Here is a 22,800-nt window from a genome sequence, read left to right as displayed (position 1 = left end):
ATCACACTGTGACTGGGATTTTGGGGCAAAGAATGTTTATAGCTGTTTTCTCCTTGGTTAAAACTGCCTGTAGAATGCAGGTCTCTCCTGGTGAAGGTTCAATGACATTCAGATGACCCCAGCTGACACCTGCCTGTCACATATCCCTGTCCCAGCTCTGGATGCTGGAGGGATACTGGGTTCTGGGGGCAGGAGGAGCAGGAGCCTCGTGTCCTGAGCAGGAGCCTCGTGTCCTGAGCAGCTGCACAGTTTCTCACTGTGGGATTTGTCACCTGTGACTTGATGTGATGATGGGGTATAGTGGCTCCTTGTGTCACTGTGACCTGCAGCAGCACGGTGCCTGGGGCAGGCTGGAGTTCTCCCCTTGCCATGGATTACACTGGACAGGGAGCAAGCATGCAGGGGCATTGTGCCCTCCACTGGGAAGGGGTCAGGGCAGGTGCCTGCTGTCCTCTTCACTCATTTTCCCCAGAAGATGTGAGACAAAGGGACCATTCAGGCTGTGGCTTGGGGGACACCATTTCCCTTCTCTATGATGATTTTCAGTCTCTTTGGATGGGTGACACAAGGACCTCAGCTCCTGACATGGTGGCATGAGGCAGGGTGCAGTTGGTTCTGGTTTATCCCAGTAGCTCTTGGCAATGTGTCTCTTCCATCAATTCCCAGAGCTTGCCTCTGACTTTCTCCCTTCAGCACTGCTGCTCTTCCAGCATACGTAGCAAATTCCCTGAGCTGCCTTCCAGGCATGGACAGACCCATTCCCAGCCCCTGTTTGGGGCTGTGGTTCTGCTGCCACATCTCCTTCCCTGAACGCCGGCTGGAGGAGGTCACTGTGGCTTCCTGCAGCACTAAAATACCTGGGGATGCCATGGCAGCTCCTGCAGTAGTGATGGTGGAAAACAACTTGTATTTCATCTGCCTTCTTGGAGGTGATATTTCAGCTGTGGAGCACCTGGGGACTCCTGTGTCCCTGCTCTCCCTCCTGCTGCCCCGTGCCACCCTGCAGTCCCCTCGGGCAGCAGCCTCAGCTGGGTGGGACACAGAGCCCCTGCACAGCCCCAAACTGAACCACTGGAACAATCCCAGCTGGGTCAGGTTTCCATGGATTCCCTAACCCTCTGTTTCCTCTCCAGCATTCACTTCCCATGTATTGTTCTGGACTGAGCAGAAAGGAAAAGCTTGAAGAAAGGAAAGGCTCACAGCCTGGCCATGCACCTGAAAACTGCATCCTCAGAAAAAATTCCTACCAACAGCAGCACCAGGCCCCTCCAAAAGGGATCAGGGGGTGCTCTGCCCATGTCATGGAGCAGTGGCTCCTCTTGCTGCTGAAGGACAGGGCTGGAGCTGGTGGCTCCTGCCAGCACAGCCAGACAGTGGTGACAATGCAGCATTTCAGGGTGGGCTCCTGCGGCTGGATGTGGTGAACTAACAGGCAAAAGCAGCATGAGGGACTCGTCTGAACCTTTGCCCCTGCGTGAAATAATAAGGTTGTATTTACCCAGCATCTGGATTACCGAAAATAACCTGCTAAATTTAGCTGTTGTTGATGTGTTGTCACAGCTGAGCTGTTCTTCTCTCCCCGCACAAGAATCTCCTGCGCTGACTCGGTGGGTTTGTGGCCTGAGCACGAGGCCCCCGTTCCTCACCTGACCTGTGCCCATGTGTGTGGTTCCGAGTTTGGGGGACAAACAGAGACTGGGATCTGGTGTTGTCATTGAATGTGTTGGAAGGGAGGGGGCCAGGGGCTGGCAGGGGGCTGTCCTGGCACGTGTGGGTGTGGAGGGGCCAGTGCTGCTGCTCCTGGCACTGGGGCTCTGGCTGTGGCATCAGAGCCAGGGAGATCAGAGGGGCCCATGCAGTGAGTGGGATGCTGGATGTGGCAGCAGGGACCCATTCTGGGCATTTCTGGACTTGTTGAGAAAGTGTTGCTCTTACATGGTGGAAAAGGCAGTCATGGGGTTGGGTGTGGGTCAGAGAGGTGGGAAGTAGAAAAACTGAACCGAATGTGATTATTTGTGGTTTTGGTGGGACATGTGATGAGGGGATTCTGTGCTGCTCCTTCCTCTTCCTTGCCCTCATGGGTTCAGGCTTGGCTGGTGAATCACCAGTTTTCATTCTTGTGTCCCTCTGCCTTTAAAATTTTTGTAGCTTTGACCCCCTGATGACTGCTGCAGTGACAGAGACCCCTCCCCCAGCTCAGCTCCTTCCTTCTGGGCTTTAATTCCAGTGCTGGAAGTTTTCCCGTTTCCTGTAGCTAACAAAATACAGATTCCCCCCTCTGGACAGCAGGATCCGCTCACAGGTTGGGGGATTTTCTTTGAAGGCCAGAAAGGAAGAGCCTGGGTTAGAGAGAAGGTTTTTCTGTGTTGGTGAGCTTCAGAGCACGTGGGAAGTGCAGGGAAGGAGCTGGGAAAAGGCTCCTTTAGTCGCCTCGTGCCCGGAGTGTCGCCAAGTTTTTCCCATGGCAGCAAGGAGTGATTGAGACTGACTGGAAAGTAACTGCAGGCAGGAAAGTACATTTCTATCTCCATCCTCGGGTGGTTTGCATGAGCCTGAAAGGATCGAGAGGGAAGTTCCAGAGTGTGCTCATTTCCCTGAAATTATCATGAGAAAATACACTGAAAACTGGTGGAAAGGTTTGTCTGGACAATGGGGTTTTTTTGGTCAGAATTTTGACATGAAAACTGCCTTAACATGCACAGGAAAGTAATCCTGTGCCTGAATTAGCCCCCCTGTCCTTCTGGGCAGCAGCTGGTTCAAAGGGAGCAGGCATGGGGCTGGGGGTTCGTGATGCTCACCGGCGTTTGTTTCCGAAGCCCGAGAGGTCAGATGGGGAAAAAGCAGTGTGAGGTGTTGGCAGGCCAGTCTGATCACGTTAATTCCTTCTCTTCTTAATGAAGAGCCCCTGAGCCCTGCCCGGCGCGTCCGCAGGGCTTTGAACACCCGCCCGCCCCCGGGAGCGGAGGCGGCAGCGAGCGCGCCCAGGCGCGGGGTGGCAGCGGAGCGGGGGTGACTCAGTTTTGGGAGGATGCAGGTGGAACACGTGGCTCAGCATCACCTTCACCTTGGCCCCTGGTGATGCCCGACCCTGGGGGAAGGGGCTGAGCGGGGTCCCGGGTGACGCGTCCCGGGGACGCTGCGGGGGCAGCGGGGCCGCATCCACCGGGGCGAGCGGCGTTCTCGGCCGGAGGAGCGGGGCCGGGGAACGGGCGGAAGGGGAGCGGCCCCGGTCCCTTGCCGGCATCCCGGTGAGGGAGGAGCCGCGGCTCTCGCCCGTCCCGCCGGGGCAGCGATGGGTCTCCGGGCCGGGCTGGCGGCTCCGCGCCGGGGCTCCGGGCGCTCCCTGGGGCTGCGGCTCCGGCGCGCCGCGGCCGCCGCTCCGTGCGGGGGGGGACGGCGCGGGCGGGCAGGTGAGTGCGGGGCCCGGGGTCCCGGTGCGGAGGCTGCTGCGAGCAGCCCGGGGCGGGACAGTGCCGGGAGCGGGGATGTCGCGTTTGCTGCTCGGCGAGGGACGGGGTGGCGCAGGGTGGGCTCCGTGCGTGTCAGTGCGGTGGATGCAAAGGGCAGAGCGCGGGCAGGGGACACGGCTGAGGGGCTCGGGCTCTGCTTTTCTTCCAAACCCGAGCGATTTTGGTGGTGTTCTGGGCCGTGCCCGGCTGTCTGTCGTGTCTGAGTGGTGCCGGTCCCAAAACCTGTTGTGGTATTCCCGAGGCAGGGACTGTTCTGAGCAGACTGGTGAAGCAGATCATCCGCTCGAGGGTCGGTCAGGTAAAAAGAACTTCCACTTTTCTTCAAAGAAAGAGCATTATTTTGTATTTGAGAATGTTTTAATGATTATTGTATCAGTCATCTTGTCAAGGCTGTGAAAATGGTTAAGAAATTGTTGTTCATTTGGTGCTCTAGTGCTAAAACTGGTTTGATATGGCTAGTAAAGATGCCTGTGATAACAGGGTGTGGGTAATGATCTTGAAAGCCGTTTATTTTGGGTTGTGTGAAGGAGGAGCTGCTGCTGCCTGCTTTCTCCATTGGCTGTGATGCTTAGTGAACAATTCCACCTCACACCTGGAGACTCATTCTTTCTGCTGATAAATGATCCCTTCAGGAATGGCCCAAAACATGCTGGATGGACAGGGGCTATTCCTCAGGGATGAGAAGATAAGCTTAATTTGTTGTAGGCAAGGGGGAAGTGGAGTTCTCTAAAGATCTCCCACTGCTGGACCCCCCTGCCAGTGACATTGCCCGGCTCAGTGTTGGCACATGGGGCAAGTTGTAGCCAAGGGCTGTTGGTTCCATGGATTAGGGGACAAAGCCCCTGCAGGGGAAAGGAGATTGTTTTGGGATCATGCACATGGGAGCAGGGAGCACACAGATCCTCTCTGGGGTCTCCTGGATGGTCTGGTTGCTCTCAGGAGGCAGCCTTGCCAGGAGGATTTTCACGAGATTGCTCAGCATCCTGTCTCTTTTCACATGTGCTGGTAACCCCATGTGTGCTTCCAAGGATGGACCAGAATGGAAAACCACGTTCTCAGACTTGCCAAGCACCACCCTTACCTCTGGGACCACAGACTGCTTGGTTTGCCCTGTGTCCCCCGAGCAGCCCTGCAGCTCTGAGCCCCTTGTGCCTCTGCCTACTGCACGTGTGGGCTGGGACCAGGGTCCTCACCCTCCCCTTGGTGGGACTGTCTGGAGGCAGGACCAGCAGCAGTAATCCCCCCACCCCCGACATGGCGAGAGGAGGCTCTGACTCGGGTGGCTGAGGCAGGAACAGTTGGATAATGGAACTGGTTGCTCATCACTTGCCAGCGTTTTGCCTTCCAGGAGCTGGGGGCTTTCTGCTCTGCTTCAGCGGTGGCCACATAATCCAGATTCCTCGGATAAATTCCTGCTGTTTCTCCTAGATCTGTGGCTGCTGTTTTAATTGCCCGGAGCTCTGAGCCAGACACAGGACCCTTGTTGTACAAGCTCAGCTCCCATGAATGATGCTGTTGTGTGTGTCTCTGAGCTTCTCTTTTCCTCCCGCTCACCCTCCTCCTTTGGAAGCCGGGGAATTCGGCACTGGTGAGATCCCGCCTGCTGTGTTCGTGCAGCTGGCAACACAGCTCCAGCTGCCATTGCGGGTGTGCCAGTCAACCTCTTGCCCCTGATTTTCCTCTCGTGAAGGACATTAAATCCATCCTCATCCTCTTGGCTGGAGCTGGTTTGCTCACTTCTTGCTGGTGTGAGACCAGTGCTGAGGCAAGCACTGAAACACCCCTGTGGTTCTGGAAGCTCCAGGTGGATGGGGCAGAGGTGGTTTCTGGGCTCTCTGTGCTGCAGATTCACCATTTTCAGGGGTGTTGAGGATGCCCTGTGGGCCTGGGACTCCTTGTGGGATTTTCTGGGTACCCTGTGGTTGGAAGGACTGTGGTGTCAGCGCCTGGGTGATGCTTTTAGGGCTGGGGGTTGGGAAAAGCCAACAAGTGTTCTGCACTAGGGTGGCTGGACAGAGATAAATGGGGCATCCCAAGGTGGGCAAGGGTGCCAGTATGGGCTGGGCCAGCTCTGCCAGGGTGTGTGACACCCTCTGTGTGAAAATAACACGAGTTTCTCCTGTTCTCCGTCCACAACAGTGGAAAAACAGGAGCTATGGATAATGCATCAGCAGAGCAGGAGTCCCCTGGCAGCTGGGTGTGACACACATGCCCCAGACCCCATCGCCTGTGAGTGCCTTTCTGGGCTCTGTTTGTACTTATATAAAAGCTGTAATCTTTCCTCCCCGTTTATCTGGGTTGCTGGAAAAGAGCAGCAGTGAAAAGGCCTGCTGGTGCAGGATGTGTCCGCCGGGGTGTGTGGGTTCCCCTTGGAGAAAAGGTGCTTTTCCAGCGGACTCGGAGTAGTTTTTTCTGTCCCTTTCCGTCGTTTCCTTGCTGTGACCCTTTCGGGGGGTTTCGGGGGCAGCAGAGGGAGCCGTGTCCCGCGGGGATCGCGCTCTGGGAGCAGAGAGGGAGCGGGAGAGGGAGCGGCCGCCCCTCGCTGCCCCCGCCGCCGCCTCTCTCCAGCTCTCCGCGAGGTTTCCTGCTCTGCCTCCACACCCGCCTGGTTCCTGCTTCACGCAAGGAACCCGCGGAGAAATGCCTGAGATCTCTGAGCCCGGCGCTTTTTTCCAGTGAAGCAACCATCCCGGCTGTCCCCTGGGGTGCTGGCTCATCGTGTTTCCAGAGGCTTTGCTCGCCCTCTGTCCCATTTTTCCCCCTCCCCATGAGCTGGACTCTGACGGGGTTGGGACTTGTGGGGGCCAAGGCTCGGCTGGGTCCTGATCCCGGTTCGCCCTGACCCCTTCTCTGCCCGCGGGTGCTCGCAGCCCTTCACCGCTCTCTTTAATGACCTTGTAGCGATCCCCGCAGATCAACAGCTGCTCCCTTCGCTGGGGGTGACCCCGAGGGGCCCCCGGCTGCCTGCTGTCACCCCCCTGCCACCCCCTGCCCGCCCCTTGGCTCCAGCTGCTGAGGGGCTCTCACGCACAAAGCTGCGGGAGGACTTTGTAGCCAACAACAGCCGCATTGAGCGGGCTGTGCTGGAGTCCCTTCCCTCCGTGCTGAGAGCCAGGGCAGGGGGGCTGCGCTGGGGCACAGGCAGGAGGGAGCTTGGTGGGAGGAGAGTCAGGGGCTTGGGAAGGAAGGAAGGAGATGTGCCTGTCAGACTATGAAAACAATGGGAAAAAAATCCTGTTTTTTAACTTGATTCTCCCATGTTGGGAGCTTGGGCATCCCTCCAAGCAGCGATTTCCAGAGGAAAGCTGGTTTCTGGCATCCCTGCAACGTACCTGGTCTCTCTCCTGCTTTTCTGGTCATCCTACCCCAGATCACTGCCTGCCTCCACCTCACCCTCTGCCTCCTCTGCCTCCCCCTCCATACTCAGGATGGTGCTTCCTGACCTCCAGCCCTTTCACCTCTCATTGCTCACAAAAATTTCCTCCTTCAAGTCCATTTTAAGCACTGTTTTTTTCTCTTGCAAATCACCCGTGGCTGTGCCCCTCTGGTGTGACAGAAGTGTGTGGTCCAGAGCCAGGCTGTGAGGTGTGTGTGCCGTGAAGAAGGTCCTCCTGACTCTGTGCTGTTGGAATAGTAACTACAGAGCAGTGCGAGGGGATTCTTGGGGACACGAGTGCCTGTGAGTTGCCCCACTGCTCCTCTCAATGCCTCGCTGTGGCTTCCACCCCAGCTGTTCCATCTGCTGGGTCTGATGGACAGGGAGAGCTGGGGACAGCCAGGTGTGTCCAGAAATTGTCCTGGGGCGTCTCCTTGTGGGGGGAGCAGCCTGGGGGCTGCCTGTGGGTGCTGAGCCCTGCAGGGAGGTGGCAGCTGTTGGTGTCCCCATCCTGCAGTCCCATGGGCCACGCCAGGCCCTGCAGTTGCTGCTGGAGGAGCGAGTGGGATGGCTGAGCTGGGGGAGCACAGGGGTCTGGGGCAGTGCAGGACGTGGACGAGGTTTGGGATTCCACAGGGTTTCACATATGGCACAGAGTCACAGAATTTGGGTGGGAAGGGACCTTAAAGTTCTTCTAATTCCAACCTCTGCCATGGCAGTGACACTTTCCATTATTCCAGGTTGCTCCAAGCCCCATCCAACCTGGCCTTGGACACTTCCAGAGATGGGGCAGCTGCAGCTTCTCTAGGCAACCACTGCCTCACCATCCTCACAGGGAAGAATTCCACCCCAATATCCCACCTAACCCTCCTCTTTTTCAGTGAGAAGCCATTCCCACTTATTCTGTCCCTCCATCCCTTGTCCCAAGCTCTCCTGGAGCCCCTTTAGGCACTGGAAGGGGCTCTGAGGTCTCCCTGGAGCCTTCTCCAGGTGAACACCCCCAGCTCTCCCATGGCAGAGGGGTTCCAGCCCTCGGCCGATGTGGTAGCGGGAGCCCCGGCACGTCCAGCGGGGCGGTCCCGGGGCGGTGCGGGGGATGCGGAGGCGGATCCGGGGATGGGGGGCGGATCGCGGGCGGTCCCCGCGGCACAGCCCCGCACCTGCCGCGGCCGCAAACACACCGACAACAGCCGGAGCGTCGGCTGGCACTACCCCGGGCACCGGGGGTCCCCCTGTGCGCCCCCCATCCTCCTCCAGACCCCTCTCTCCTCCCCACTCCCTCGACAGGTCCCCCGGGAGCGCGGCTGGACGGGGCACAGCCTGCAGGTAACTCGGGAACCTGCGGTTGGGTGCGGGGAGTGAGTGCAGAGGAGGAGGTGGGTTTTGGGAGAAAGCACTCAGCTGTCTTTGCTCCGTGTTGCACACGTATGGCAGAATCCCTTCCTGAAATAATTTCCAGCTCTGTGTGTAATGGAGTAAGCAGACAGGAGGGGACGGAGAGGTACAGTGGCCTCAAGTTGTGCCAGGGGAGGTTTAGTTGGATATTAGGAACAGTTTCTTCCCTGACAGGACTCTCCAGCCCTGGCACGGGCTGCCCAAGGTAGTGGTGGAGTCACTGTCCCTGGAGGGATTTCACAGCTGTGGAGCTGTGGCACTTGGGGACGTGGTGGCCTTGGCAGTGCTGGGGGAACAGTTGGGCTCGGTGCCCGCAGCAGGCTTTTCTAACACGAATGAAATTCTGTGATTCACCTGTGGCTCCAGTGAACGCTGCTCAGCCCCGTTGCCCTCCAGCAGCACCAGAATGCCTCCAGGTGGGATCTGTGTGCTCTGGCACCGCTGTCCGTGTCGGGATGAGGTGGCTGTTGCTGCAGCTGGGGAGGACGAGAAGCTTGGAGGTGGTACACAGCTCCTGACAGCCTCGTGCAGTAACTGGATCCCCCTCTGTCATTCCTGGGCTGAGTCACGGCAGTGTGTGGGGCGAGAATTCGCTGCTGCCTTTGGAGCAGCCGGGTTTGGGTTTGGCATGTTCAGCTCCCGGCTCGGCCGCGCTGAGCCGCACGCTGCTGGCAGGGTTCAGGAGGGATGCGGGGTTTGGGCCACCTGGGTTTTCCCAGGGATCCTCTTCACCTCCTCTACCTGGGATTAGTAACCCGGTGGCTGGGAAAACACGGGTTTGCCATGTGATTCCTAGAGTCAGTGAGTTCTTGGAGAAACTGTGCTGATGTCAGGAGGCCCCAGGTCAGGCCCTGTGTCCTGGCTCTCAGTGCCATGGGCACACGTTTGCAGCGGCTCCTTTGGAGCTGTTTGCCGTTGGTAGGGACGGGTGGGTTTGCTGTGCCTGTGTCATTTGTCACACGGTGACCCAGCCGTGCTCTGGAGAAGCGTGCTGCCAAGGTGAGAGGCTGCTTCCTCAGGGGCTGTTTGATCCTGCCGAGCTCAAACACCAGCTCTTTGTGCGTTTGGATTTGCGGTTTGTGTTCTGAAACGCTCCGTGTGCCGAGGGCAGCAGAGCCTCTTCTAGTGAAGGACCTTTGTACAGTCCCTGGGTGTTGGAGTGCATATCGTGAATTTTTGGCAGCAGTCCACACTCTTTTCCACTTGCATACGTGAACTGTTATCAATGGCTGTGCCTTTTTCTGTTTGCATTCTCACCAAAGCCTGGCTGAGGAGGTGGCTGTGCAGCCGCCCCTTGCCGCTCTCGGCACGCGTGTGCCAACAGGAGCAGGGGCCACGGATCAGCTCACATCCCATCGCTCTCCCTCCGTTCTTGCAAGGGAAAGATCTGCTCCCATCCTTATCCTGAAAGCTTGTCCGTATTTTCCATGTGCGGCAAAACAGCAGGTCCCAGCACAGAGCAGGTAGCAAAGCTCCTTCTGAGGAGCGGCTCACGTTCATGCCATGTGCTCGCACTTCCTGCAAGAAATCCTTTTCTGATAAAAGACTGCATAAATCCAGCCGTGCTTCCGTTGAGCATTCCTCGTCTGCAGTGCCCAAACCCCAGTGTGTGCTCACAGGACAGGCTGCCAGTGGTGCACTTTCGTAAGAGAACAAAATGTGGTTGTGCCCAAGGGCACGTCAGTACTTCCCTTTGGTTTTGTACTAATTTCAAAAAGATTTGAAGGTTCTCAAAGTCAATTGAAGTGAGTGGGGGAACGAAAGGTCGCCCTTTCCCCGAGGGCACACTGAGGTTACTGCGTGACTTTGGGCAGAAGGACCAAGCTGGGAAGTTGGCTGGCACTGAGGGATGCAGGCGGTGCCGAGGGTAAATCACTGCCAGCAGAGAGAACAAAGTCTCCTTCCTTCAAGTGGTCAGCCCATGAAAAGCCTGAGACAGTTTGCCTGTTGCAGGAGTTTGGGATTTGCCTTTGCCCTCAGTGGCTTTGGAAGGGCTTTTGCATTTGGTGTCTGTGGGAGTTTATTCCCCAAATTCAGGCAGCGTGCTGGCAGTGGGGCTGCAGGGAAGGGAATGCCTTTGGAGTGTTCGCTGTGGCCCTGACGCTTTGGGGGTCCTGTGGTGTGGTGGGACTCCTGCCCTGGCCCAACACAGCATCCCCTAACACAGGGGTCTCCTCTCCTCCTCCCAGCCCCATAGCAGAGACGTTGCTCCATCCCTTCTGCCCACTGGGTTTGGTGACAAGGATTACCAGAGCCCAGGGATGAAAGCTGAGCTGGTTTTGTGCATGTAAAAAGCTTTAGGAGTGGTGTGGGGGCTGTAAAAGCTCGGATGCCGTTGCTCTGCCAGTCTTCCCATCCCACGTCGTGCCCATGCTGGTCCTGCAGCAGCAGCAATGGTACTCCAAGGTCAGAGGAGCCACGGGGAGTTACAGCTCCCCAGAACATGTCACAGGTGAACTGAGCATGGGAACATCTCCTTGGAACTTGGCATTTCTTATTTCTCAGTTTCCCTTCTTGCACATGATGTTCCAGCCCTGCTGGGACGTGTGACAGAGGTGTTTGGGGGGATTTAGCACCGGAGGAAAGCTGTGCTGGAAGGCGGCCGGAGCCTCCAGGGACTGGTGGCCAGGGCAGAGGAGCCTGTGAACCTTTGAGCAGAGCTCCGGAGGGGACCGGCAGCGGCGGCACATTCCAGCGAGGCCGGGGGTCTCCGCACGGTTAATGATTGAGCTGCTCTGCTCCTTTGGCTCCTGCCGTTTGGAGAGGCACCTCGGGAACATGTGAACCTTTCCAGGCTGCGGGGCTGGGCGTGGGGATTTAAAGAGACAGGGTCTGTCCCTGCGTTTCCAGGAAGAGGATACTCCTCTGGTGCCGGAAGGTGATAGCTTCTGGATTTTTGTTATCTGTTTGCTTTCCTGATTCATTGGGTGTGTTACCTGCGTGTTCTGCAGGAGGATCGTTGTCAGTGTGGAGCTGTGCTAGCCTCACTCTGCCCCATTCCATGCTCGTCACCCTCTGCCTGACGATGGAAGTGTGACCCCGATCCCACTAGAGGCTCCTTGTGGGTCTCCATGTGTCCCCTGCCTCTGGGTGCTGTGACACCCATGGGTGGCCGTGTCCCCAGCCTGCTGCTGTCCCCTGTGGCTAGTGGGTTAATCATTGACAGGTCCCCGTGCCACGTGGGCGCTGGCCGGGCTGTTGGCAGAGCCCTTATCAGCACAGGGCACTTGTCATCCCGTGCCAGTTACAGGCAGAGTAAACGTTAACGGTGCTGGGAACAGCTTCAACACTCGGGGGACCCTCCCCAGGGGCTCAGCCAGTTCCTGTCCCATTGCACTGGAGGCAGGGAATCCCAGCAGCAGTGCAGTGTCAAAGCCTGGGGGTCTGCAGGGGAGATGAGGCTGGTGGGGTGGTCAGGGTAAGTCCTGGGACACCTGTCTTCTGGCGTGATCCTGGGATGAACATCTGGATTTCCATGGCTGCTGCAGCCAGGGCTTGGTCCCATTGCTGAAGTGAGAGCGGGAGCTGGAGGTTTCTCCCAGGGTGTCCTGGTGCTGAGCCCGAGGGGTCCCGTGTGCTCCAGTCTGGATGAGCTGGAGGATTTCCTGTCCTGCAGGCAGAGAGGACAAGAAAGCTGTCATTTAAAGGAAAAAGGAAGAAAAGAGAAAAAGGAGTGAAGAGGACGAGGCTTTGCTGCCAGTGCTGAAGGCTGGGCTGGGGCAGTGGGCCAGACTGGGGGCAGGGATGGTTCTGAGGCTGCAGGTGGGGGTTTGAGAGGCTTGGCTGGCAGCCTGTTCCTTCTGCTGCTCTGCTGAAACTGGAACTGCCCATGGGCAGGGGCGGGCAGAGGTCACACGGCTGCGGGACAGTGCCCACAGCGGTGACGCAGAGTGCGCCTGACCTCGTTTCATCAGTGTCAGTGGGGAAGAGCAGCAGGGCTGGGCAGCCAGGGCTGGTGTTCCAGCTCTATTTTCCAGGCAGAGGGTTGCCCTATGGCCTCCAGACACCTTCCTGAGCAAATCCTCTGATGGCTGTTGCATGGTGAGCGCCACTGGCATGAGCCTCCTGGACACAGACTCGCTGGGGACCACATGTGGACTGTGGCTGTGTGATTTCTCCTGGGAGCTGTGGTGGTCTTTTCTTGGGAGCAGCAGGGATGTAGGAAGCAGTGGTTCTCCCCCAGCTAAAAATAATGGACACACACAAAGTGTAAAATCAGGGACAAGGCAGAAATTGCCTCTCTCCTCCAGGCAGGTGATCTCCTGCTGAACCCTGAGCCCTGGCTGCTGCTCAGGACAGACATTTGCTTCCCAGCCAAGTGGCAGCTGACCCCACGCTTCCCTTTCCCACGCCTGGCCTCACACCTCCACACAGCTCTTGTAGCGCCGCTGCTGTGCCGAGAAACTCCAAACCACAGCAGGCACTGGAGGCGTTCTGCAGCAGCAGCTGAATTGCATCAAACCACGCAGTGCCTCCGAGGCTGAAAGCCCGAGGTGCCTGGTGATTAAGGGGATGTTCAGGGGGGTGCTGGTGACACGGAGAGGGCTTTGGCTGTGCCCTTGGCCTTGCTCCTGCTTTGGTGTCCTCCGCTGTACAGAGGGAACGCAATCACCCTCTCTGTGGCTGTGACCTGTGAGTGCACGGGAACACTGCCAGATCCTGGCACTGAGCTTATTTATTGTTTTATTTATTGTTTTATTTATCCATGGTGGAGGGCCTGGGGAGAGTAAGCTCTCTCCTCTCCACACAGGGCTGCTGGCTTTGCTCTGTCCTTGACTGACTGTTTGAGGCAGCTGCTTCTCCACGTCCTGGATTTCCTGTATTTCTTCTCTTTTTGCTTTCTTGTGCCTTGTGTCAGGATATTGGTGTGAAGGCAGCATTTGTGCTTCCTAAGCCTCCACGTGTGTCCCTGCTGGGCTGGAGCAGCTGCAGTGCTGGGCTGGCAGGGGGCTGGGGGGGCTGCATTGCTGGGGTATCCCATCCCTGCCCTCACAGGAAACTGGGGAGCTGCATTTCCATCTGCCAGAGATCCCAGCACACCCCCTGAGGGACCCTTGGAGCGGGGGGGCAACTGACACACCCCACTCAGGGCCCTTGGAGAAAGGGTCTGGGTGGGAGGGGGGCACAGGTGCAGCCCCCTGCCCCCCCTGGCTGCACTGCAGCCCCTCCAGCAATGCCAACAGCTGTGCAAGTCCCCGTTCTGCCCGATGGCTCTGGGAAGGAAGCCAGCACTTTTGTGAGATCAGGAGTGGGTCCCCAGCTATGAGCCCCTATCGAGGGTCCTGTGCTTTCCTTGCCAGACAGAAAGTTTATGTTTGGATTGTGGATTTCGTGGCATTTTTTTTCAGGATCAGGTGATGCCATGGATAGCCTCTGGCAAGAGGCTCCTCTCATGTCACCAACCCAGAGCCCAGACACCTTGACATTCCCTGAGGCACACAGGGGCTGCATTTGCAGCAGGGAGTGAAGGGGTTAAAGCTGCTTTGCAATGTGATTTAAAAAAAAAAAAGCCATTTCCTTCATGTCCAGAGACAGTTTATTTTCTGGGCATTCTTCGGGATGCAGGGAGGTGCCTTTTCTTTAAGGCATTTCCTGTAAGCAAATTTATATTTGGCCTGGGGAGGGTGGGGAGAGGAGGTGGGTGCTGGGGAGGGTCCGTGGCCCAGCCGGGTGACCTCAGCTTTTGGCTCCTTGTCCCGAATTGTGGAGGTGGCAGCTGCAGGAGGCGCGGGCTGTCCCAGCAGGGCGAGGAGCGGGGTCCTGCGGGGTCCCACGTGTGCCCCGACACCGTGGTGAGGCTGAGCTGGCATCCACGGGCTGCTTTCAGGCCATCCCTTCCATTATCTTGAAGATGATGAAGATGAAAGCTGCTGAACCCCATATCCTGTGCTTGCTGTGGCTGTCTGCCCTCCCCCAGGATGGCTTTGATTGCCATTGAAAAGTCAAACAAGCAGACGTGGTAATGCACCAGATCAACATTCACTGTGCCCCTGGAAGTGCAGATTTAACTCTTTCCCCGAGGATATTTGATCCTTGATCCTGCAGCCAGACCCCGATGCCACAGGCTGGGTGGGCTCCCCCTGGCAGCACTGGGGTTCGAGTTTCTCCCCGATGTTCCCCATGCCAAATTTCTTCTCCCCCATTTTGCTTTTTCTTTTTTATTACCGTGATTTCCTAACATCGGAAGAGGCGAGTTATGAAACTGGAGTTATCCAAACACGTCTTGTTTGAAGATAGCGTTTCATCCAGCAGATGCAGCTTCCTGCCCTGTAAATGGTTCCCATTGTTTTGCCTTGGCTCCTGGCCCCGGCAGCGCTGGGGTGTCGCTCCGCTCCGGCAGCCGGAGGAGCGGTGGTCCCAGCCACGGAATGACTGGACTGGGAGCACTGGTGCTCTGTAGGCAGCCTCTGAGAGCACCTGGGGGGCTCCCAGGTTAAGGGCAGGGCTGGCTGCAAACATCACCTGCGAACTGGGGTTGTCGTGTGCTGGGCCAGGCACAGAGGTAGCGCTGGTCTGACGGACGGTGTCTGCGTGGCAGGAAGCAGGGAAGAGGGGGTAGATAAAATGAGGTGGTGCTGGGTGGTGTGGTGAGGACAGTTCCCAGCAGAAAAGAAGCAGCCCACCTTTTTAAATTTTTTTTTTTTTATTTTTAGTGTTTAAATGCAAAGAGATGGCTCAGAGGTGACCCTCGGGTGCTGCTGAGGCACTGGGAAGAAATTTTTTCCTGTGAGGGTGGTGAGGCCCTGGCACAGGTTGCCCAGAGAAGCTGTGGCTGCCCCAGCCCTGGAAGTGTTCAGGTCCATGTTGGATAAGGTTTGGAGTAACTGGTGGAAGGTGTCCCTGCCTATGGCAGCAGGTGGAACTGGATGAGCTGAAAGATCCCTTCCAACCTAAACCATCCTGTGATTCCAAGATTCTGTGATCCCTGTGGAACGTGATGTGGGATTGAAGAAGTGAAACAGTCAGAGTTTGTTGGTGAGCTGCAGCTTTGTGCCTCACGTTCCCCCTGGGCACGCGGGTGCTGCCAGCCTGACCTTGGGTGATGTCCGGCACAGCGGCTCCAGCCGGCTCTGGGTGGCTGCAGGACCCCGGGCACAGGGAGATTCAGCAGGAGCAGGCTGGGACCTGGTGAGTTTTGGGTGGATCGTCCTTCCTTACCGGCAGAGCCTGCTTTGAGAGGAGCTGGGCGTGCCCAAATCTCTTCCTCCGACTGAGGAAGCCGCGGTGGGGATCACGCTGTCCCTGGAGCTCGGGTACGGCTGCCCTGTTGCAGCCACACCGTGAGGGTGCCTCTCTTCTCCTGCTCTCCACGACCTTCCCACCTGCTTGAGCAGCAGGGATTGTTTTTTAATTAATTTTTTGTTTCTGTGAACACTGTTACAGGCTGGGGAGCTGCAGCTGTTGGCTCATTAATGAAGCTCTGAACTCCTTCCGTGGCAGGAAGCAGTGCTGGACCCTTGGCTGAGCTCGTGGTTTGACGCTTTTCCTTCCTGCCCTTCTTAGTAAAACCAACTCACTTTGCTGTGCTGTGGCCACCCCCACCTCAGCTCTGCTCCCTCCCTGCTTTGGGTGTCAATTTTTGTGTTGAGGGTTGGGTTGGGGTCCCCCAGGCAGGGTCCTGGGGAAGGAGCCTGAGTCTCGTGTCTCCGTTTCTTTGGCCACAGCGGTTGGACAAGGCAGAGATAGCAAGGTCAGGAGTCTCAGTGATTGGTGTTTGATAAGGGTCACTGATACTTTATCCATGGGCTCTGAGGACAGAAGGAAACTTTGTGAGTTAAGAACATCTGTCTTGGCAGGGCCACATCCCCCCAGAGTGCTCCGTGCTGGCTCGGGATGGAACTCGAATCCTTGGAGATCCCAGTCTCTCCTTACTGCCAGCGCCCACAGAGATCTTGGCTGTTCTTGGGCTGCTCTCTGGCTGTGCCCGGCTGCTTCACCTGGGATTTACCTGCTCTCAGGTGGTTCGTGCTGCTCCTTGAGCAGGGACTGAGCCGTGAAGGTCTCCTGGCACCATGGAAGATGTTGTGTAAGACTGGGTTCCATGGATTATTGAGCATTTGTGTTCCTTGGCCAGGCTCCTCAGCCCATCGTGGCACGGAGTGATGCACCGGTGGCTGTGTCAGTGCTTTCCCTGTTTTTCCAGCACTGTTCCCCTTCAGCTCTCTCCAGCTCTGCTGAGGTCCTGGGTGGGGATGGGCACAGGGGTTTTTTGCGGTGGAAGGGGGAGGAGATGCCATATCTCACCTCTCTCTCTCTCTCTGAGAATGCTCTGGAGGCTGAGGACAGCAACGATCAGCTCCTGCAGCCCTGCTTGGTGCTCTCAGCCTGCAGGGACCTTGTGACACTCACAGGCAGGTGGGAATGAAACCCTCAGGGAGCAGCCGGCGGGAAGAGCAGCGAGTCCTTGTGTGCGGCGGTCACGGGTCAGTGTCACCTGTCACATGCCAGGCAGGGCAGCGGAGTGTGGCTGGCCGTGTGTGCACGGCTGTGGCTCAGCGAGGCGGTGTTGGGTGAGCAGCCACACGTCCAGGCATTGGGACTGGGGATTTTGGGCAAATCAGGGCACGATTTGGGCAGATCAGGCACTGTCTTGGATGGGGCTGGTGGCAGGTGCTGCTTGTCCCCAAAGATGCTGAGGTTGCTGAACTGTGCTGTGGCTTTGGGTTCCTGCTGAAAACTCGCATGTGAGTCAAAAATTAGTCATAAAATTAGACAGACAAAGTTCTAGAAGGGTGTGAGCTGCTTGATTGACCACAAACATGTTGGCCAACAGTGCTGGGGGAGAACTTTGCTGAGGCAAAGGCTTCCTTAGAAACACCAGTGAGGCAACTGCTGCACACTGCTGGGACCAGGAAGGGACGTTTGCCTGGGGAAAGATGAGCATTTTAGAGTGTTCTGATGGACACAGCCCTGACTGCTGGGCATGGTACAGCTAGCTGGGGAGGTTCCTCCCTGTGTGATCTCAGTGGCTATTCCAGGATGATGGTCTTGAGGGCAAAGTGTTCTTAACATCACCCCAGGGAAGCTCTGAGCACAGGCTGGAGCCTTTGCCAGCCCTGGCACCAGCCCGACATCAGGAGGGGATCTGTGACCCACGAGCAGCCCCATCCTCACCATGTCCAGCTGTGAGCACCAGCGAGGCCGTTGTGCAGTCGGGCCCAGACAGAAAACCCCAAGAGGGTCTTTCTCAACAAGTGACAAATCTTTTCCTTACAGAGGGGCTTTCACATGGAAGGGAAGCTGGAACAAACATGCCCGTTCCTGCCAAAGGTGCTGCTCTGCCAGTAACCGGCCTCTGCTTCCTACTGCAAGGGGTTCATGTATGGAACTGGGGCTTCCTGCTGCCTGCTGACCCCTGGGCTTCTCCTTGGCCTGACCCCAGGAGCTGTTCCTCTGCTCCTGACCCTGCTGTCGGCTCTCTGGCTCCGGTGTGTTCGGCGTCATAACTTCCCATGAGCTGGAATAGCTGTGCCAGGGGTGTGAGCTCCTGCGCCTGTAAATCCCTCAGAAGGCTGGGAAGTGCTTGCTTAATTAACCAAACTGAAGAAGAATTGTTTGAACCATGTCTGGGAAGCGTTCCACCTGGCTTACAGCAAAGGTCTTGGATTTGGGATTCTTTTAGCCATGGAATAGCCCAGATTCTTTTGTGCATCCTTGGATCCTTCCCGATCCACGGCTCTCTTCGGTGTCCTGCAAGGCTTTGCTTGCCTTGGCTCCTCAGAAATGCTGTTTTTTATGTAAAGAGCCCCATTTTGGCCTATGCCCGGGTGCATGGTGGGCTTGGCTGTGGGAACGAGCATGGGCAGACCTGGCTGTGCTGGATTCTCTGGTGGGAGGCAGAGGGATGGGACCATGTAAGCTGACTCTGCCATTCCCATGATTGGTCTTCCACTGGGATTCGGCATCTTGACTGTCAGACCAGCACAAAAGTCTCCAATAGAGCTTGAGGCCAGCGTCCTGTCTTATAATATTCCCTGACATTCCCCACATTCCTGGCAAGGAGACTTCTGCACTTTTTGAAATGTTCCTTCATCCCTTTGGAAAATTGTGGCATCCTTTAAGACTTCTTCTAAATGCCATTGTCCTGCTGTCCTGGCATCTCCTGTTAGCTCCATAAAGAAAGGGAAGCCTTGAGTTTCAACTCCAGCCCCAACAACATCTCCTTCTAGTTGGGAGAAAGGGGGACAGAGAAAGAGGTAGACCAAGTGTTCCTGTTTGACTCAGTGACCTCCCTGAACCTGATGTTCCTGATGTGTTTCCACCCCTGTGTACAGGTTTCACTGTCCCCCGTGTTTTTAGGATGATATTTGGCCTGTTACCTGAGCTTCCATCCTTGTCACAGCCTGTCGGGACAGCAGGGTCTGGGGTCCTCCCTGGGGCCTGGGTCAGACCTGCCAGGTGGGAGCTGAGGGCAGGCAGGATGTTTTCCAATGCCACATCCCTGGATAGGGATGAGGGACCTGTGGTGTTTCTCACCGGGAACCAGAAGCAAGGTGAAATGATGCTCAGCTGAGGGGGTCTCACAGCTCATTCTGGGAATGATTTGTGCCAAAGCATCGGTTTGGGAAGTGCTGTGGTTTTCATTGCGGAGACTGATCCTGTGTCAACCACAGCTTCTAGCTTGGACCATGCTGACCCCTCTGCTTTGGGCTGAGAGGTGAGCCGACTGCTGCTGTGTGGGATAGAAGCATTCCCTGGGCACGTGGAGCACACTGGGCTCAGCACAGACCAGAAATTTGTAGAGAATTGGGTGATTTTGTCTGGATATCTCAGATTTCAGGCACTGCTGTTCTTTTTGAGCTTTTAGTCCTCTTTGATATCTTGAGGGGTTGGGAAATTTATGACAGCCCAGCCTTGGCTGTGAGTTTTCCCATGCCTTGCACACAGAACCTGCTGGTAGCTCCTGCTGTTTGCCGGCAGCCGGCCGAGAGGAGCCTCAGCTGAGGCTCACGGCTTTGAATAGTTGATGTCTGCCGATGGGAGGGGGGTTTTGGGGTGCCCACCCCTCTCCTCCGTCCCCGTGTGCTGCCGGGCAGTGTGGGACTCCCCACCGGCCCCGCTCCCAGCGCCTGGAGCCGGCACGATACCGCCCTGCTGTGCTCTCAGTCCTTTATTCCTCGGCTTGGAAGGGAAAGCTGCGGCTCACCTGGCGGGCTCGGGCTCCGGGCTGGGCAGGACGGGGCTGGGAGCGGATGGAGCCCTCCCTGCCGCCTCCACCCCCGCCGTGCGGGCCGGGATGTCCTGTTCGCCGGGGACACGTCGGCTCGGCACAGCCCTGCCAAGGGGAGAACTGCAGCTCTGCCGTGGATTGCCTGCGGGAAGGTCTCTTGCCGCCGGTGGACGGTGCTGGGTGGCCGAGGAGGGCGTGAAGGAGGCTGGGGGTCATGCTGATACTTTTTTCTGCATTTAATCCACGGGTTCCAATGAACAAAGCCGGGATTAACAGCTCCTGCCATGGTGAGTCTGCTCGTGTCGCAGCTCTGTGTTTGGGCTGGGAGGCTCCAGCCAGCAAACGCTCTCGGGGGAGGTGGGAAAGGCTGTAAAATGACCTTTTTTTCTTGTTAGAGCTTTCTTGGCAGCAGCGTTTCCTGTGCAGCAGGGGGGTTTGCTCTGGCTTTTACACAGCGGGGCGAGGGCAGGGTTCAGAGGTGTCACTTGTGTTGTTGTTGGGGTTTTTTGTTTTGTTTTGTTTTGTAATCTTTTCTCAAAAACCAGAATTCCCTTCACCTTTTTTTTCCCCCGTGCAATGCTCGGCAGCTCCGGGGGGCGTGCGGGGAGCCCGGTGCCCTGCTGGGACACTGCGGTGGCACCGGGACAGGGATCAGAGGGGCGATGGCAGTGGCACAGCACGGGCTGGCATCAGTCACACCGCCTGCGGCTTCCCGTTCCCCGCTCTGCTCCCCACTGAAAAGACCTGGCGATATTTGGGGTTATTTCTGGCAGAGCCAGCCAAGCCGGGGAGCACCGCGTGCCAGCTCCTCATCTCCGATTGTTTCCTGAGCCTCAGCCAAAATCCTTCTGTGCGAGCCCGAACCCCGGCCCTGCCGGGCGGCGAGGGCAGCGTGGCCAGGGGTGCGATGGTGCTGGTGCCAGCCGTGCTCTGGGATGTGGCATCGCCTGCTGACACCAGTTCGCTGATTTCAAAGCAGTTTTCAGAAGGAGGAGAGGAGGAATGAGAAAAGAGCGGGGTTTGGAGCCCCCGGAGCTGTGGGGAGTGATGCCCAAGCGGTGCCAGTGGGTTTGGGGTGCAGCAGAAGGGGGTCCTGGTGGGAGAGACCTGTGAGCTGGTGACAGTCCTTCCCCTGTGCACACAGACCTGTGTCCCCCTGAGAAATGTCCCTTGGCTGCATTCCGAAACTCGGAGTTTGGGTTATGCTTCGATGTGTGGCTGTGCCTGGAGGGGTCCCTGCAGGGACAGGGGTTCTGTGCCTGCACCCCCACGAGCTGAGGGGTGTCTTGTGCTCAGCTGCACATCCAGTACTCCTTGGGGCTAAACTCCTGAGTTCTGCAGATCTTCCTGATGTGGGATGGGATTTCAGGAGCTCAGCAAGGAGCACATGCAGGCACCTGTACTTCCCCGGGCAGCAGGGACCAGCTGATAAACCAAAGCTGGGGCTGGTGGGAAAGGAGGCAGGATCTTGTGCTGAGCTGGTAAATACTTGATTTGGGGTTATTTTTGTATTTCTGCCTTTAAGAGGGGAAGAAGAGAGCCCTATAGTAACCCTTTGTGCCTCTGCTGGGAATTCAGTGCCTGTTCCTTCCTGCGAGGGCTTGTGCCAGGGCTGTGGCAGTGGCCACTGGCTGGTGACAGCCGTGGTTTGGGCTCCCTGTCCCTGGGGGTGCATAGGGCTCCCACCAAAGCTGCTGGAGCATGAGCATTCTTCATCCAGGAACAGGGTGAGTTTGTGATTCTGTACAGCATGGAAAAAGCTGCAGCAAGACCACAAGGGAATTCTGCTCCATGGGTTCCTCTGGCAACACACGTGTTTATGCCAAATAAATGCATACAAGTAGGAGGGAATTCCCTTGTGTGTTAAGGAAGTAACTGTTCTTTAGTGCCTGAATTTAGCAGTAGGAGCTGGGGGTCGTTCCTCGGCGTGGGAAGCAGGAGAGCAGCTGCACCAGGTCACATCCATGGGAGATGCAAATGCTCCAATGGGTGATTGGAGCTGAGAGCTCCCTGCAGAGCCAGAGCTGCTGCTGGATCTGTTTTTTTAGCAGAACTGTTGGTGTTTTCCTTTGACTTGGCCTTCCTTGGCCTTTGGTGGTGGCTGGTGTTGGGTCTCGTGCAGTACTCCAGTCATTGACCTCAGTCCGTGCTGGGTTTAACACTCTTCCAGGTGGTGAAAACTGGACTTCTGCTGTTGTCTGTGCAAAGAAACGATGTGAGGGCTCCTCATGGGGAGGTGCAGCCTGGCTGGTACCTGTGGGGGGTGATGGATGCCATGCCTGGTCCTGCCGAAGCTCTGGTGCTGCTGGCTGCCCTCAGAGTGACAGTGTCTGCTTATCCAAACAAAGCACTTGTGAGATCATTGGGATGGACAACAGGAAAACAGTGTAATTCTAGAAAGGGTGGACTACAGGATGGGCAAGGTGGATTAATTTTCTTCAGCATCTGAGTAGCTGTTTTCATCTTGCTCCTTGTGGGTGCTTCATGCCTTTAAGTGTTCTAGGCCAGGCTCGGCGGGGCTTGGAGCAGCCTGGGGTAATAGAAGGTGTCCCTGCCCGTGGCAGAGGGCCAGAATGAGATGATCTCTAAGCTTCCTTTCAACCCAAACTGTTTTGGGATTCTCTTCTGGATTTTTTTTCTGGCTTCAGCAAACACCAAAGAGAAGGAAGGAAGAACTTCACCCCCAGCCTAGATCTGACCGCGGTGGCTGGTGGCTGTGCTGGTGGTGCACAGGGTGGGCTGGAGCCAGAGGCTGACTGCTCTGAGCTTGCTTTTCCATTTCAGAGATGGAACGCCAGGTTCCCTCCATGCTGGGCTTCCCCTCAGACACGGGGGGCTGCTGCTGTGTGCTCCCAGCACAGTGGGACAGTCCTGCCCTCTCTGTTGCTCCTCTGGGGTCAGAGCAGCTGCAGAAATGCAGGTGGGGGAGGCAAGGACTGATCAGGGTCCTCACCTTCCTGGCCCTTTGTTTCTGTTTCTCTCTTTTTCCATCCCTTGTTCCCCCAGACATCTGCTCTGCAGCTGCAGCCTGAGCAGCAGGACGTGTAACCCCCGAGCTGCCGCAGAGCTCCTGCTCCCGAGGGCTCAGGAGCTGCTGGGAGGAGGTGTCCTGTGGGCCAGAGGGGCTACAGGACTCTGAGGAGCTGCCTGGGGGAGCAGGAATCTGGAATATGCTGTGGGACACTCCTGTAGCCATCACAGCAGTGCCAGGGAACACTGACTTGGTCCTGCCAGTATCCATCGGCTGGCATGTCCCAGAGTCCTTCCCTCCTGTGCATCCCATGCCCCTGAGCGTGGCTGTCCCCTGTTCAACCCTGCCCTGTGCGGTCTGTGAAGATGTTTGGGTGTGAAGAAGGGACTTGGGTTAGTGGTGGCCTTGGCAGTGCTGG

The 22,800-nt window shown here is 57.0% G+C and overlaps 1 protein-coding gene across 6 annotated transcripts in view; it reads left to right on the top strand.

The window, feature by feature from the left end:
* The window catches only part of STARD8 (StAR related lipid transfer domain containing 8), a 41,396-nt gene that overhangs the window by 3,797 nt on the left and 14,799 nt on the right, over positions 1-22,800 (top strand). For 3 of the 6 annotated variants that reach the window (XM_014255355.2, XM_014255353.2, XM_088062513.1), the window contains exon 1: positions 19,482-19,698. The exons of 1 other annotated variant lie outside the window; for it this stretch is intronic. In XM_014255355.2, the coding sequence (XP_014110830.2) occupies positions 19,696-19,698 (3 nt within the window). In that variant the 5' untranslated portion in view covers positions 19,482-19,695. Of the gene's footprint in view, positions 1-7,995; positions 8,173-11,053; positions 11,120-19,481; positions 19,699-22,800 lie in introns of those variants that run through there. 2 more of the 6 variants (XM_014255356.2, XM_014255357.2) reach the window with 2 other exon arrangements.

The sequence above is a fragment of the Pseudopodoces humilis genome, chromosome 15 (genome assembly GCF_049639895.1).
Source record: "Pseudopodoces humilis isolate 2021_Gansu_Grassland_sample_001 chromosome 15, ASM4963989v1, whole genome shotgun sequence".
Lineage (NCBI taxonomy): Eukaryota > Metazoa > Chordata > Aves > Passeriformes > Paridae > Pseudopodoces > Pseudopodoces humilis.
Note: the sequence above shows the minus strand (reverse complement) of the source record. Positions and strands in the feature narration are given on the sequence as shown.